Source organism: Pan troglodytes, chromosome 8 (assembly GCF_028858775.2).
Source record: "Pan troglodytes isolate AG18354 chromosome 8, NHGRI_mPanTro3-v2.0_pri, whole genome shotgun sequence".
Classification (NCBI taxonomy): Eukaryota; Metazoa; Chordata; class Mammalia; order Primates; family Hominidae; genus Pan; species Pan troglodytes.
Window position 1 is genome coordinate 29,912,277 of NC_072406.2, and position 14,262 is coordinate 29,926,538.

Consider the following 14,262-nt stretch of genomic DNA (forward strand, 5'->3'; position numbering starts at 1 on the left):
GTTTGCCAAGAAGAGGACAGAGGTTGTTCAGAATTGCTACATTAGGATAATTGTTATTCATGAAACCCAGAACTAAGTTCATTCATCAGCAACCTTACCTAGTTCTGGGGGCAGAACGGTGAGGCGGTTCCCCTGAATGTGGAGCTCTTTAAGCTGGGTAAGCTCCCCGATTTCCTTAGGCAGCGAGATCAGGTCGTTATCCCTAAGGCTGAGCTAAACAGAAGAAAACAAGTTGTCAACATATTTACACATTAAAAGGTGCTCCACAGAAACTCTCATCCTCTATGTCCTCTCTTCTACTAAAGCTCAATCCTTTCCATGTATTTACAAGTGCCGGCAGATAATCAAGAAACACTATCAGGAGTAGTGGTTTATTCCCACAAAACAAACCTTACTCCTGCTCAAATTGACTTGATTCTACCCCTACAAGGCTGCAGCAGTGAATTGATTTTCTAAGAATTTAGATAAATTACTTACTATCTGCAACTTTGTGAGCTTCCCAATATCTGGCGGCAGGATTTCAAAATCGTTGTCACTTAGATAGAGTGCACGCAGGGTGGCTGCAAATTAAACAGCAATATATAAACAGGGTGGCATGGAACACAACCATTTGAGGTCTGATCAATACGAGGGAGTCAGCTTTGATTAATAACCCTGGCTTGGTGAAAAGCCTTTGACATACCTAGGGCTCCCAATAATAACAAGCAGGTCAAACTTAGATTTACTGGCTTATTGTGGAGCTGGTGTGTCCAGGAAAACATCTATATCCAAGAGGAATGACGCAATTAACAACTGTGGGCGCCAGCATTTTGGGGCACAGAGTTTCAGCACATTTTCAGAAAAGATTGCTATTCTTCTCATAGATTACTTTTGATTCACATTTATTTCTCCATTTGCATCCAAAGTAAAACAAAGAACACTACTGTGCCACTTTTATGGATACCTACGGCAAAAGGGTTCTTTCAAGAGAATACAGCTCTGTTAAAGTAGACCTTTTCCTATGTAAATAGCACTGTGTTACAAATTAATGGAAGGCTTTCTGGTGATGGAGGCTATAACCACAGCTCATCAGTTCCATAATCTGACTAATTATTACTACGTGTTTCTACAGCCTTAAGGACAAAAGTAAATGAAGACAAAGAGGCTAAAATAATGACACGAAGTTAACAGAGTAAATCCTAATTTAAGGAGAATATCAGTAGTCAGAAATTTGTTCATAATTATTACACAATGATAATACGATTCCAACCGACTGAAGGCTAAAATTCTAAAGCATCTGTTTATCTTCAACCAAAAAAGCTGAGTATAATTAGATACATGTTTTGTTTACCCGTATTTATTTTTTAGAGACAGAGTCTTGCTCTGTCACCTAGGCTGGAGCGCAGTGGGTCACTGCAGCCTCAAACTCCTGGCCTCAAGCACTCTTTCTACCTCAGCCTCCCAAGTAGCTAAGATCACAGGCTCATGCTACTATGCCTGGCTACTTTTTAAATTTTTATTTCTAGAGACAGGGTCTCTCTATGTTGTCCAGGCTGGTCTTAAACTCCTAGCCTCAAGTGATCTTTGTAGCTCAGACTCCCGAGAACTGCATGTTAATATAACATAATAAAAATAGTTGCTCCACTGCCCAAGAAAATATTTTATAGTTGGTTTCATGTGCTTGAGAAAGTCATAGAAAGGTAATGTACATAAGGTAAAAAATAAAATTTTAGAGACCAGCTCTGAAAATTCAGATTTTCTGAATGCCACGCAAGTTACTATTTGAAGAAATAGAACACTGATTTAAGGGAAGCAAACCTTGTCCAAAATAGTGCATGAGTTCCCAGAAGAAATCATTTTTTAATTTTCAAAAGCATCTCCAGCAAGAAATTTGTTTGCATATGAAAGAATAAAGTGTGTTCACCTGTGGCCAATAATTTCTTAATGCCTGTGTACTGGATAAATAGGTCAATAAGAGTACTTTTTAAAAGGCTGAAAATAAGAATACTGGCTGGAAAATTTAAAAATTGTGTTACTGGTTTATTAATAAATATTTTTAATAAATAATTGGTTGGAATATCCTGGGCAAATATCCTACAAAGAATTAATGGCAACATAGGAAGATACTTTTTTTTTTTTGGCATGCTATTTAAAAAGAAAGTCAAGTCTCTTAGCTAAATGTGAGGCTTGATCTCATTTAGGTATATAATCTCTCTCAGAATGTTAATATGACATTACTAAGTCCACTTCAGCCCAATGGTGTCACATAACGATATATCAAATGCACATAATGCTGAGCTACGAAGGAATATTCAAAAGGAGTCTCTAAAGAAAAAATTATCTCTGTCCAATAATTTCTCTTGTAGTTTGGGTCCTGGCAAATAAATTTCCCTCTCAGAACGCAAAGTACAAGGTTGAGGAGATTTATAGAATTGAAAGTTTCTTACTCAGGTAGAAGAAGTTTCCAGGAAGAGAATTTTCGCTCAAGTTGTTGTAAGTCAAGTCCAGAACCTCAAGAGCTGGCAGGGAGCCGAAGCCTCGTGGCAAAGTGTTCAGCCTGTTCATGCTGTTGCAGGGGGACAAAAATCTATGTCATGACACCAAAGACACGTTCATACAGACTATCAAGGGCACCTCTGTTTCAGACGCTGAAAGTTTAAGGCAGTGCCATGATCCTAGAGTCACTTTATACTTTATTTTTATTTTTTATTTTTTTGAGACAGGGTCTTACTCTGTTGCCTAGGTTTTAGTGCAGAGGCATGATCTCAGCTCACTGCAGCCTCAACCTCCCCAGGCTCAAGCGATCCTTCCACTTCAGCCTCCCAAGTAACTGGGACCACAGGTGCACGCCACCACGCCCTGCTAATGTTTGTATTTTTTGCAGAGATGGGGTTTTGCCATGTTGCTCAGGCTGGTCTCAAACTCCTAAGCTCAAACAATCCTCTCACCTAGGCCTCCCAGAATGCTGGGATTACAGGCGTGAGCCCCCATGCCCATCCTTTTTTTTTTTTAATTAAAAAAAGCATTTATTTAATATTTACAATGACAAAGATTGTACATACTTATGGTGTACAACATGATACTTCTGATGTATGTATAATACATCGTGGAATGGTTTCAATCACACTATTTAACATACGAACTGCCTCATATGCTTGTCATTTTTTTTGTCTTTTGCGGTGAGACTGCTTAAAATTCACTCTCTTAGCAATTTTCAATTATACCACATATTGTTATTAACTGCAGTCACCATGATGTACAATCCATCTCTTGAACTTATTTCTCCTAACTAAAATTTCATGTCCTTTGGCTAACATCTCTGCAATTCCCCTCTCCCTCCAGCCTGTGGTAACCATTTTATTCCCTGTTTCGATGAGGTTTACTTTTTTACATTCCACATATAAGTGAGAAGGTGTGGTATGTTGTCCTATTTAGGCTAATAATTTCAGTCAGACAGCTTACATGTTCTTGAAACACTTGAAAATTTCTTAGTTGTTGTTTTCCTCCAACGGTGAAACTTAATCACTGCTTTACACAAAAACTCAAACCATTACAAAATATCTTTCCTTGTAAAGAACAACTTCCCTATGAACGTAGTGATAATATCTCAAAATATACACATGAAGCTTTGTAGTTTTCAGGCTTTTGCTTGATTTCATTCCATTTATTCCTTTTTTGGGGGGAAAATCATGTTTTTGTTCTACAACTGCTAACACTGAAAATTATCTTCAATTAGAATGGTGATGGCCAGGGGCTGGAGGGAGGGGGAATGGAGAGGTGTTGTTTAATGGGCGTAGGATTCAGGTTTGCAAGATGAGAAAATTCTGGGGATTGGCTGAACAACAATGTGAATACGCTTAACACCACTGAACTGTCTACTACAAAGACGGTACATTTTGTGTGCATTTTATCACAACCTAAAAAATTTTTAAATCATACAACTGACCCTTGAGCAACATGGGTTTGAACTGCCTGGGTCCAATGACACATGGATATTTTTCTTCTGCCTCTGCCACCCCTGAGACCGCAAAACCAACCCTCCGCTTCCTCCTCAGCCCACTCAACATGAAGAGGACGAAGACCTTTAAGATGATCCACTTCCACTTAAAGCACAGTAAATGCACTTTCTTTTCCTTATGACTTTCTTAATAACATTTTCTTTTCTCTAGCTTACTTTATTGTAAGAATGCAGAATGGAATACATGTAACATACAAAAGATGTGTTCATCAACTATTTCTAGTTTTGGGAAGGCTTCCAGCCAACTGCAGGCTATTAGGAATTAAGATTTTTCGGAGTCAAAAGTAACGTGTGGATTTGTGACTGCGTGAGTCATTGTGTTGCTCCCTCAACCCACGTGTTGCTCAAGGGTCAATTGTGTGTGAGTGTGTGTGTGGGGTGTGTGCTGTGTGTGTGTGTGGTATTGTGTGTGGTGTTATGTGTATGTGTATCTGGGTGTTTCGTGTGGTGTGTGAGGGGTGTGGTGTGTGAGGGGTGTGGTGTGTGAAGGACGTGTGGGGGGCTGTGTGTGGGGGGATATGTGTGTGGTGTGGGGTACGTATGAGTGTGGTGTGGTGTGTGTATAGGGTGTGTTTGGGGGTGTGGTGGTGTGTGTGTACGCAGTGTGTGTGTGGTGTGTGTGTGGGTGTGTTTGTACACGGTATGTGTGTGTGCTGTGGGTGTGGTGTGTGTGGGTATGTGTGGGTGTGCGTGTGTGTGTGTGTGTGGGCGTGTCTCCAATGAAGTCTAAGGGAATTTTTTTCTACACTATCTTTTATCCTTTCTTCAAGCCCCTTATTTTTCTTAATGCAGTTCCCTTTGAGCATACTTAAAAGCCAATTTTTTAAAAAAAACTTTAATAAAAGTTGACAGATATTGAAAGTTGGAAGGGACTGTGACAATAAAAATCATTCTAGCCATCGATCCTTCTCCTAACACTTTCAGCTCCGTCCAGCCCTACCAAGAGGGCCTCACCAGAAACAGCTGACAGCAGAGGGGGCAACCAAAAGGGAAACGCGGGTTCCCCCTGTCAGGCAGAAAACGTCCCAGACAGACTACACCCAGCAAAACTACCTCCACGACTATCTACTGCCACGACAGCAAGAACAAACATTCTCCATGAAGTCACAATTTGTGAAGCACATTATGGCAAGGACTTCGCTTGTTCACTAAAACTACCTTGCAATACAGGCAAGATGGAGCTTGTCATTAATGCTATGTTGAGATGAAAAAACAGCCTAAGAGAGGGTGAGGAGCCAAGACTTCAGAAGTGACTGATGAAGATGACATGTGTCTGGAAACACCCCATACCGCACGGAGGCCAAAGCTGCTCCAGACCCTTGGGCTCCGATACAAGGATTCTGAGAAGAATTGCAAGTCAAAGGAAGGAGAGCAGAGAAGACCACACTAGGTGCTTCTGTCTTTAAACACTGCTTTAAGTTATCTGTTTTTGAAAACTGCTGATTCCTTAACATTTTTCTCTGCAAATAAATACACTTTTGCAGTATTAGGTAGAGGAAATCCACGGTTAGACAGGCTTAGAGGGAAGAGGCATCTCACCTGAGAGAGAGATCCCACTCAAACTCCAGCCCAGAGCAAGCCTGGAGCCCCTCCACCTCCTGGTGGCAAGAATCTACTTAATTGCAGATTCCTTTTTCCTTTGAGTGACAAACCAATACCCACAACATTTAAGGAACACAGCAGAGTCCCATGTGCCGCTGACAGCAGTAAGTAACAGTAGTAGGCACACCACCCTGGCGGGCAGAAAGGAAGCCCTTAAACAAATGCTAAAACTTCAGAAGAACTGCTAGCAACAGCCCCAGCTACAAAGCGGCCAAGGAACTGCAGAGACTTCTGGCCACCTCTCCGGACACCAGTCCAGGTGGATGGTGACATGGTGGCATCTCTCTCTGCAGAATGAAGGATGCAACATGCTGGCTGTCCCCCCTCCCTCCAGCAGGTGCTAACATCCATCTCCATCCATCCACATTTCGACACATAGGAATTCCATGCTCAGGGCCCCGCTCTGACACTGCTAGCAATCAAGGTTTCCATGAGAGGCTACAGTGGGGGTAGCAAAAGTATGGAGCTTTAAGGTAGGAGAAAGCTAGGTGAGGAGACCGGCTCCAGCACTTGCTAGCTACGTGACCTTCACCAAGTTACTCAGCTTCTCTGAGATCCAGTTTCCTCAACTATAAAATGAGGCTGACAACACCTTCAGGGCAGGATCACTGAGAGGATAAGAAAGAAAATATCCGAAGCACCCAACACCCAATCCATGGCTCACACGTGGCTTCTCAGGGAATGAGAGCTGTTGCTAGAATTATTTTTCAAAAGATTTGAGAGAAAATTTTGATTTAGCCCTAAGCGAGCAAGCTCACCTCATGACAAGCCACTCTGGATAGTCTCAACTATCAAGTGTGGTTTTCTATTTGTGCCACACTTGCTTAATCTCAGGTGACTTCAGGTGTTGAAACATAAAGCTTCGCAGGGCTCAGCTATGCCAAGTGGTATCAATTCTTTTGTTTGCATGGGAAGATGTTTCAAATGCGTGTTGGAAGTGGGCAAATGCCTGCATATGATGGAGAAGTTGATAAAACCAGGGGGTTTCAGGCTATTTCAGCATCTTTTTTCCTTGTCTTCTAAAGCCCCAGAAAGGTCTGTACTAATGTCTCCTTTTCAGAGCAGTTTCTTCTCCGCAGGTTGTCCTGAGCACCTCCAGCTTCAAAGAAACCTTCTTGTCTAAAGGCACTAATTTTTCTCACCTCCACAGTGACCTACTCACACTTATCAAAAATAAAAATTAAAAAAAATCCAGGCCAAGCCCAGTGGCTCACGTCTGTAATCCCAGCAGTTTGGAAGGCCAGCACAGGCAGATTGCTTGAGCTCAGGAGCTCGAGACCAGCCTAAGCAATATGGCAAAAACCCGTCTATACCAAAAAAAAAAAACCTACAAAAATTAGCGTGGCGTGGTGGTGCATACCTGTGGTCCCAGCTACTCAGGAGGCTGATGTGGGAGGATCATTTGAGCCCAGGAGGCATAGGTTGCAGTGAGCGGAGAGCATGCCACTGCACTCCAGCCTAGGTGACAGAGTGAGATCTTGTCTCAAAAAATAAATAAATAAATAATCCAAATCCATAAATACCCAACACGGGAGTTAATAAAAACTTCTATGTGTTTATGAGACAAGCTCTAGCAACAAACAAGATCAAACGTTATTCCCGAATAGTTGGGCACGGTGGTCCTGCAGTGAAGTTACCCTAGAAATAATCATCAACATGGATAATTGTTGAAGCCACATCAACCTATGTGGCTTCACACTTTTCGGAAAATAACTCTATGAAATAAACCACATTTAAGGAATTGAGAACAGAACTAAACTTTCTTTTACTTATTCAGGTGGCCTAAAATTCTCTCATGTCTTACAATCATCAGAATAAACTGTAAATGCTATAAAAACTTTGAAAGCAAATTCTGATGGACGGTGCCTTTTGGATCACACATACAAGTGGCTTCCCATCTCCACTCTGTGATCTCCTGTGTGTATGCTTTTCACCCTGGCTCCTTACAATAAGGAGTCCTCCCTATAACTTGCCTCACTGTGTGAGTATAATTCTTTATGCCATTTGAGGACAGAGTATCCTTTAGTGAAACCCATCTTAGCTCCTTTCTCAAAGAACTGGGAGTTTTGTTCAAACTTTGACAACTCCGTCTATGTAGCTATGTAATTAAATACAAAAAGCTTTACACAATCAGTACAGCACCGACAGCCAAAAATGCAAACAACTCCAAAGAGAACAAGAAGGCAACTAACATGCATTCATGGAAAAAGAAAAGTTTAGGGCCGGGCGCAGTGGCTCATGCCTGTAATCCCAGCATTTTGGGAGGCCGAGGCAGGTGGATCACCTGAGGTCAGGAGTTCCAGACCAGCCTGACCAACATGGTGAAACGCCATCTCTACTAAAAATACAAAAGTAGCTGGGTGTGGGTGTGTGCACTTGTAATCCCAGCTACTCGGGAGGCTGAGGCAGGAGAATCGTTTGAACCCAGGAGGTGGAGGTTGCAGTGAGCCGAGATCATGCCATTGCACTGGAGCCTGGGCAACAAGAAACTCCATCTCAAAAAAAAAAAAAAAAAAAAAGAAAAGTGTACGACTCTGTCCTCTGCTGCCTCAAACCAAAATGTTATTAGGAAAGTCAAAAAAGAACAAAATTTGAGCTTATTATCTTCTTCCCAAACCTGTCTCCATCTGTTGTATTTTTCAGCTGCCCAACACAGAAATGAAGGTATCATTCCATCCCATCAGTTACTGTCTGTCAACGTTACTGCCTGTATATTTTTCATATAAAATACCCCCCTGCCTCCACTGTCACTGTCCTAGTTCACCTGGGACATGAAGCTCGTGTTCTTACTGGTCTCCTAACCTCTAGTTTACCTCCCTCCACCCTCTTCTCCATACTCTTTCCTACGGAAATGTGACCATATCTCCTATCTGCTACTCTGCTATGCAAATTTCTCAAAGGTCAGTATAAAATTGGAGCTCGTTTATTTATTTTTGTATGTATTTATTTTTGAGATGGAGTCTCACTCTGTCACCTAGGCTGGAGTGCATTGGTGCGATCTCAGTTCACTGAAACCTCTGCCTCCTGGGTTCAAACGATTCTCCTGCCTCAGCCTCCCAGGTAGAGTAGCTGCGATCACAGGCAAGTGCCACCACACTTAATTTTTGTATATTTAGTAGAGACAAGGTTTCGCCACGTTGACCAGGCTGTTCTCAAACTCCTGGCCTCAGATGACCTGCCAGCCTCAGCCTCTCAAACTTCTGGAACTACAGGTATGAGCCACCATGCCCGAGAGGAGCTGCTTTTTTTAGCACAGAGTGCTTTTCTTAGCACTTTTTACTTCCTGTCATTATTATAAACATTTATTTGTTTATAGTTGGTTTCCCCAATTGTAATGGAAGCTCCATCAGGGCTGGATGGCCAGTAGCTAGAACAATGCCTGGTACACGGTAAGGAACTTGGTAAATCCTCATTCACTGAACAACAGACATCCAGGATTCCCTGTCTAGCCTGACCTCTGACCTGACAGCCGCCTGCCTCACACTTTATACTCAACAGTGCCAAAAAACTGACAATTCCCAGGCCCCAGGCAGGCAGTGCTGTGAGCGTTTAAATATGTCATTCTCAGCCGGGCACGGTGGCTCACACCTGTAATGGCAGCACTTTGGGAGGCCGAGGCGGGTGGATCATGAGGTCAGGAGATAAAGACCATCCTGGCTAACACCGCAAAACCCCATCTCTACTAAAAATGTAAAAAATTAGCTGGGCGTGGTGGCGGGCGCCTGTAGTCCCAGCTACTTGGGAGGCTGAGGCAGGAGAATCTCTTGAACTCAGGAGGTGGAGCTTGCAGTGAGCCAAGATTGTGCCACCATACTCCAGCCTCGACGACAGAGTGAGACTCTGTCTCAAAAACAAAACAAAACAAAAGAGTGCCATTCACTCCATCTGAGATGCCTTCCTTCAACTTGTAAGTCTGAGACATTCTCACGCATCAAGTCTCGGCTCCTGTGCTACCTGCTGTGTTCGTGCTCCTGAGGATCTCATCTGTGGACTAAAGTGCTCCCCGGTCTTGCTGTTCCCCCTGTTGGTCCACAACCGCCAGCATATCTGTGACCTCATTGGTCTGTTCCTGTTTATAACCAGCCTTGCCCCAATTGGTAAGGTCAGGGACCATAACCTTCACCTTGGCTCCCCGGTACTAGGAAGATTCCTGACATAGAATAGTCACTTACATAGTCATGGAATCAATGAAAACGTAAATAAGACAATTATGATGATAACAATAGCTAACTAATACTAGGTACTGGTCAGTATGTGCCAAGCACTGTTCCTAGTGATTGAGATTTTATATATATATATATATATAAAATAGATATAATGTGTATATATATTTCATTTAATAAATGAACAAATTAACAGTAAGAATATACATCTATATGTAGTTTTAGCTTCTTTCTCACATACAAATTAAAGATCAGGATAGAATAGCCTGTAAAACCAAGATATAAATGGAGCATCTTTTCATTTCTGCTTTGCCAGATGGGTATACAGGCTCCAAATTTGTAGGGAGAAAAAAAAAAAACCATCTCATCTCAAGCGATGTTCCTCCCTCCTTTTAACTTCACTTTCCCTCAGACATAAGAATAAAGGCTGCCCATGGATCTCACAAAGTTGGTCCCTAAGCCCAAGTGAACTTCAAAATAATGTGTCTGACCAAACTCCTTGTGGGAGCAATAAACTAAAAATCATTCCATGAATGAGATTTTTTTTCATGACTGCTCCCTATTAAAATGGCAAATACGGCCAGATGCAGTAATCCCAGCACTTTGGGAGGCCGAGGCAGACAGACATGAGGTCAAGAGATTGAGACCATCCTGGCCAACATGGTGAAACCCCATCTCTACTAAAAATACAAATATTAGCTGGGCATGGTGGCGTACGCCTGTAGTCCCAGCTACTCGGGAGGCTGAGGGAGGAGAATCGCTTGAACCCAGGAGGCGGAGGCTGCAGCTAGCCGAGATCGCCTGGTGACAAAGCGAGACTCTGTCTCAAAAAAAAAAAAGAAAAAAAAAAAAAAAAACCTGGCAAATACCTGGCCAGCATCTATTGCCACTCCACGTCAATCACTAACTTAACTAGAGCATTTAGTGGCTACAAATTTAATGAACATATGACTTCGCACAGAGACTGCAGCGTGAGTGGGCAGTTTCATCTGATAGCTGCGCCAATGAAGATGAAATTCTGATGCCGCAGTTCCGGTTGGGGTCTATGGATGTATTTGTCTGTTCTCCCTTTGCCATAAAGGAATGCCTGAGGCTGGGTAACTTACAAGAAAAGAGGTTTAACCGACTCATGGTTCTACCGGCTGTATAGGAAGCATGGCAGCAGCTGCTTGTGGGGAAGTCTCAGGGAGCTTTTACTCATGGTGGAAGGCAATGCAGGAGCATGCTTATTACATGGCAGGAGCAAGACAGCACAAGGGGGGAGGTGCTACGCACTTTTAAACAACCAGGTCTCACAGTAACTCACTCACTATCATAAGGATAGTACCAAGAGGGGATGGTGCTAAACCATTCAGGAGAGCTCCGCCCCCATGATCTCATCACCTCCCACCAGGCCCCACCTCCAACACCGGGGATTACAATTCCACATGAGATTTGCTGGGGACACAGACCCAAACCGTAACAATGGGGTCTGAAGGAGCCTTCAGACCCAGAACCATCTTCCCAGCTTGGCCGCTAACCTCAGGGGTGACCAGGAGCCAGGCCCTTAGCCCCTTTGAAAAGGCTTGGCTTCCTCTGTATACAATGAAAGCACTAAAACCTGCCCTCCGTACCTCACAAATATTGAGAGGGTCAAGTGCTGCAAGGCAATACACAAAAATAGATTATCATTATTATTATTTACTGCTCCCTGGTTCTGCAACCTCAGCTGAATCAAAACTCCTCTCTTCACCTTTGCATAAACAAAGACAGGACTGTCACCTCTCAGCTAAAGAGAAGAACTGCATAAATGAATGAAGCATCATTAGGGAAAATATTCTTCCCTCCATGGCACGAAGGTGCTTTGTAAACTATTCCAATTTAACACAGAGAGGAAAAAAAAATCAGCCATATTACCACTTGTCCGCCAGTTCATGCTATGCAAATAAGTCCCTTCTCGGTCAGCAGAACTGAGATAAAATTTTACTGGACAGAAAATACAATAAAAATTTAACTTCCTTATTGCGCCAACGATTAGCCTCAAATTTAACTTCCTTATTGCGCCAACGATTAGCCTCAATTAGCTCTCAAATATGCACTAATGTAGGCCACTGAAAGAATATATTAAAACAATAAAAATTTTTTAAGACCCAAAACATAAAAAGAAATTAGAAATCCACTTCTGTGCAATAATATAAAAGGAATCCCTCCCCTGGCCTTACCCGGCACGCCCCTTCCACTCTCTTCCTCTCCAACCTTTCCCCTCCACTGATACTCACCCAAGGTTCAGGTGTTTGAGTTTCTGAAGGCTACTGATCTGTGTGGGCAGCTCCTCGATTTGGTTATTAAAAAAGTTGAGCACCTCCAAATTCTTCAGTTCTGCGATGTTTGGTGGCACCGCTATGGAAACAAAAATGCTGAGTGTGAATCTGGGAATGGAACTCCTAGCAAGGGATGGCAGCGGCACATTTTGTTTTTCTTTCAAAGCAAAGAAAGACATAACTTCAAAAGGGCCATCGACTTCACCTACCGGTCTTATTTATTTTTTACAGGTTTTTCATAAGCAGTCACTCACTTCTGAGTGGCTGCTTAAATGCTTCTTCATATATGGTTAGCTAAGTGCTTGGCATAGTTTGTTTCAGATGGACAATGAGGGGGGAAACAGAGCAAAAATGCACAAAAGAGAATTTCTGTACTATAAATAGCCTATAAAAATGAATATTATGAAGCATATATACTTATGGTTGTCATATACGATCTTCTAAGTGCAACTTTTTTTTTCCTTTTGGTTTTCTTGCATTGCCGTCAGAAGAAATGCTTCTTCGTATATGATTAGCTAAGTGCTTGGCACAGTTTGTTTCAGATGGATAATAGGGGGGAAACAGAGCGAAAATGCACAAAAGAGAATTTCTGTACCACAAACAGTCTATAAAAATGAGTATTATGAAGCATATATACTTATGGTTGTCATATATGATCTTATAGGTGCAATTTTTTTTTTCTTTTGGTTTTCTTGCATTGCCACCAGAAGAATGATGGAGACCTCCAAATCCCTTCCGGGATGATGTACATTGAAGCTGCTTAAATAACCCAGTATCTGAAAAGCTGTCCTCTTAACATTGCATTAATAACAATATAAGCTCAATTTTAAATGATGAAATATTCACCCTCCCTAGTTTCTGATTTTGGCCTCTGGAGTAATTTATCTTGATCAGTAACACACACACACATACATACATATACACACACAAAGGTTACATCAGATTAGCAAGAGATCGATACACTGTTATTATATAGAAATACAAAAAGTCAACTCAGTAGCATGCTATGAATACTAGTATTCAGATCAAAGGTGAAAATCAACCACTGGGGACCTGAAAGGTTCCTCCTTCCCTAGAATATATACACTTGAAAATACAAATGTAAAAGCCAAAGGCATCTTTATCTTAAAAGCACAAACTGTAAACTGGCAGCAGCAGGAGTTTCCATAGACTGTAATTCATCTATCCCCTTTGCTATTCAGTCTTTCTACAAACATTTCTGTGGGTGATAAGCTTGGCCATGGTTCACGTAAACTCTGATACCAAGACTATCCAGATAACTAAGAACATCAACAGGGGCGTGGAACTCAGCCTGAGAAAGTGTGATGTCTCTTATCAGTCAGGTTTACTTCCCATCCCATCTGCTTCCTCCAGGGGTGCCCCAGGAGGCTGGGAGACCAACCTGCTTCCTGCAGTCAGACCTAAACTCAGACCTGGGAGCACCTGTGATTAGAACCACCACAAAGGTGTGTGTAAAATGCCAAACATACATCTAAAATATTTAAGCAGCTAGCCATTTCAAGACGACCAATTGATAACTCCCAGGGGAACAAAAGTAAAGGGACAGGCACATTGCTTATTATAGTTTTGAGTCATCATTTTGAGCTTTCTGAAATGTCTAAGGTATCACTGGCCTTTTAGAGGTAAGGCTTGGTGAAAGGTAAAAGAGATGCTTTCGCTGGAAGAAGGGACTGTGAAGAATACAGATTACTCTGAACTGGGGCACATGGGCAGGGAGCAGTGGTCTAGTGAGCAGCCCCTGGGTGAGCTCCTGAAGTGGCCGTTGATAAAAGAACGAGTTTTCATCGGGTAATCTAGACAGCTCAAAGTTCCTCCAGAACCCTCCGTCTTGGATACCTGCAGGAATGCAAATGAACCCTACCTGTACAGTGTGGCTGCAAATGTACGTTCTTTCTTAGGTGCACAGTCCATGGAACACTTCTGTGTCAATGAATGGTATTCACTGTGTGTAAGGGATTACCAAGAAAATCACCAGGGCCGGGAGCGGTGGCTCACACGTATAACCCAGCACTTTAGGAGGCCGAGGTGGGTGGACTATCTGAGGTCAGGAGTTCAAGACTAGCCTGACCAACATGGTGAAACTCTGACTCTACTAAAAATACAAAAATTAGCTAGGCATGGTGGCAGACGCCTGTAATCCCAGCTACTCGGGAAGCTGAGGCAGGAGAATCGCTTGAAC

The 14,262-nt window shown here is 42.5% G+C and overlaps 1 protein-coding gene across 1 annotated transcript in view; it reads right to left on the reverse strand.

Annotated features, from left to right (window-relative positions):
• The window catches only part of RSU1 (Ras suppressor protein 1), a 227,357-nt gene that overhangs the window by 161,904 nt on the left and 51,191 nt on the right, over positions 1-14,262 (reverse strand). The window contains exons 4-7 of the mRNA XM_001151460.8: positions 12,021-12,141; positions 2,427-2,545; positions 478-560; positions 99-213 (exon numbers count right to left, since the gene is read on the reverse strand). Coding sequence (XP_001151460.4) covers positions 99-213; positions 478-560; positions 2,427-2,545; positions 12,021-12,141 — 438 coding nt within the window. The remainder of the gene's footprint in view (positions 1-98; positions 214-477; positions 561-2,426; positions 2,546-12,020; positions 12,142-14,262) is intronic.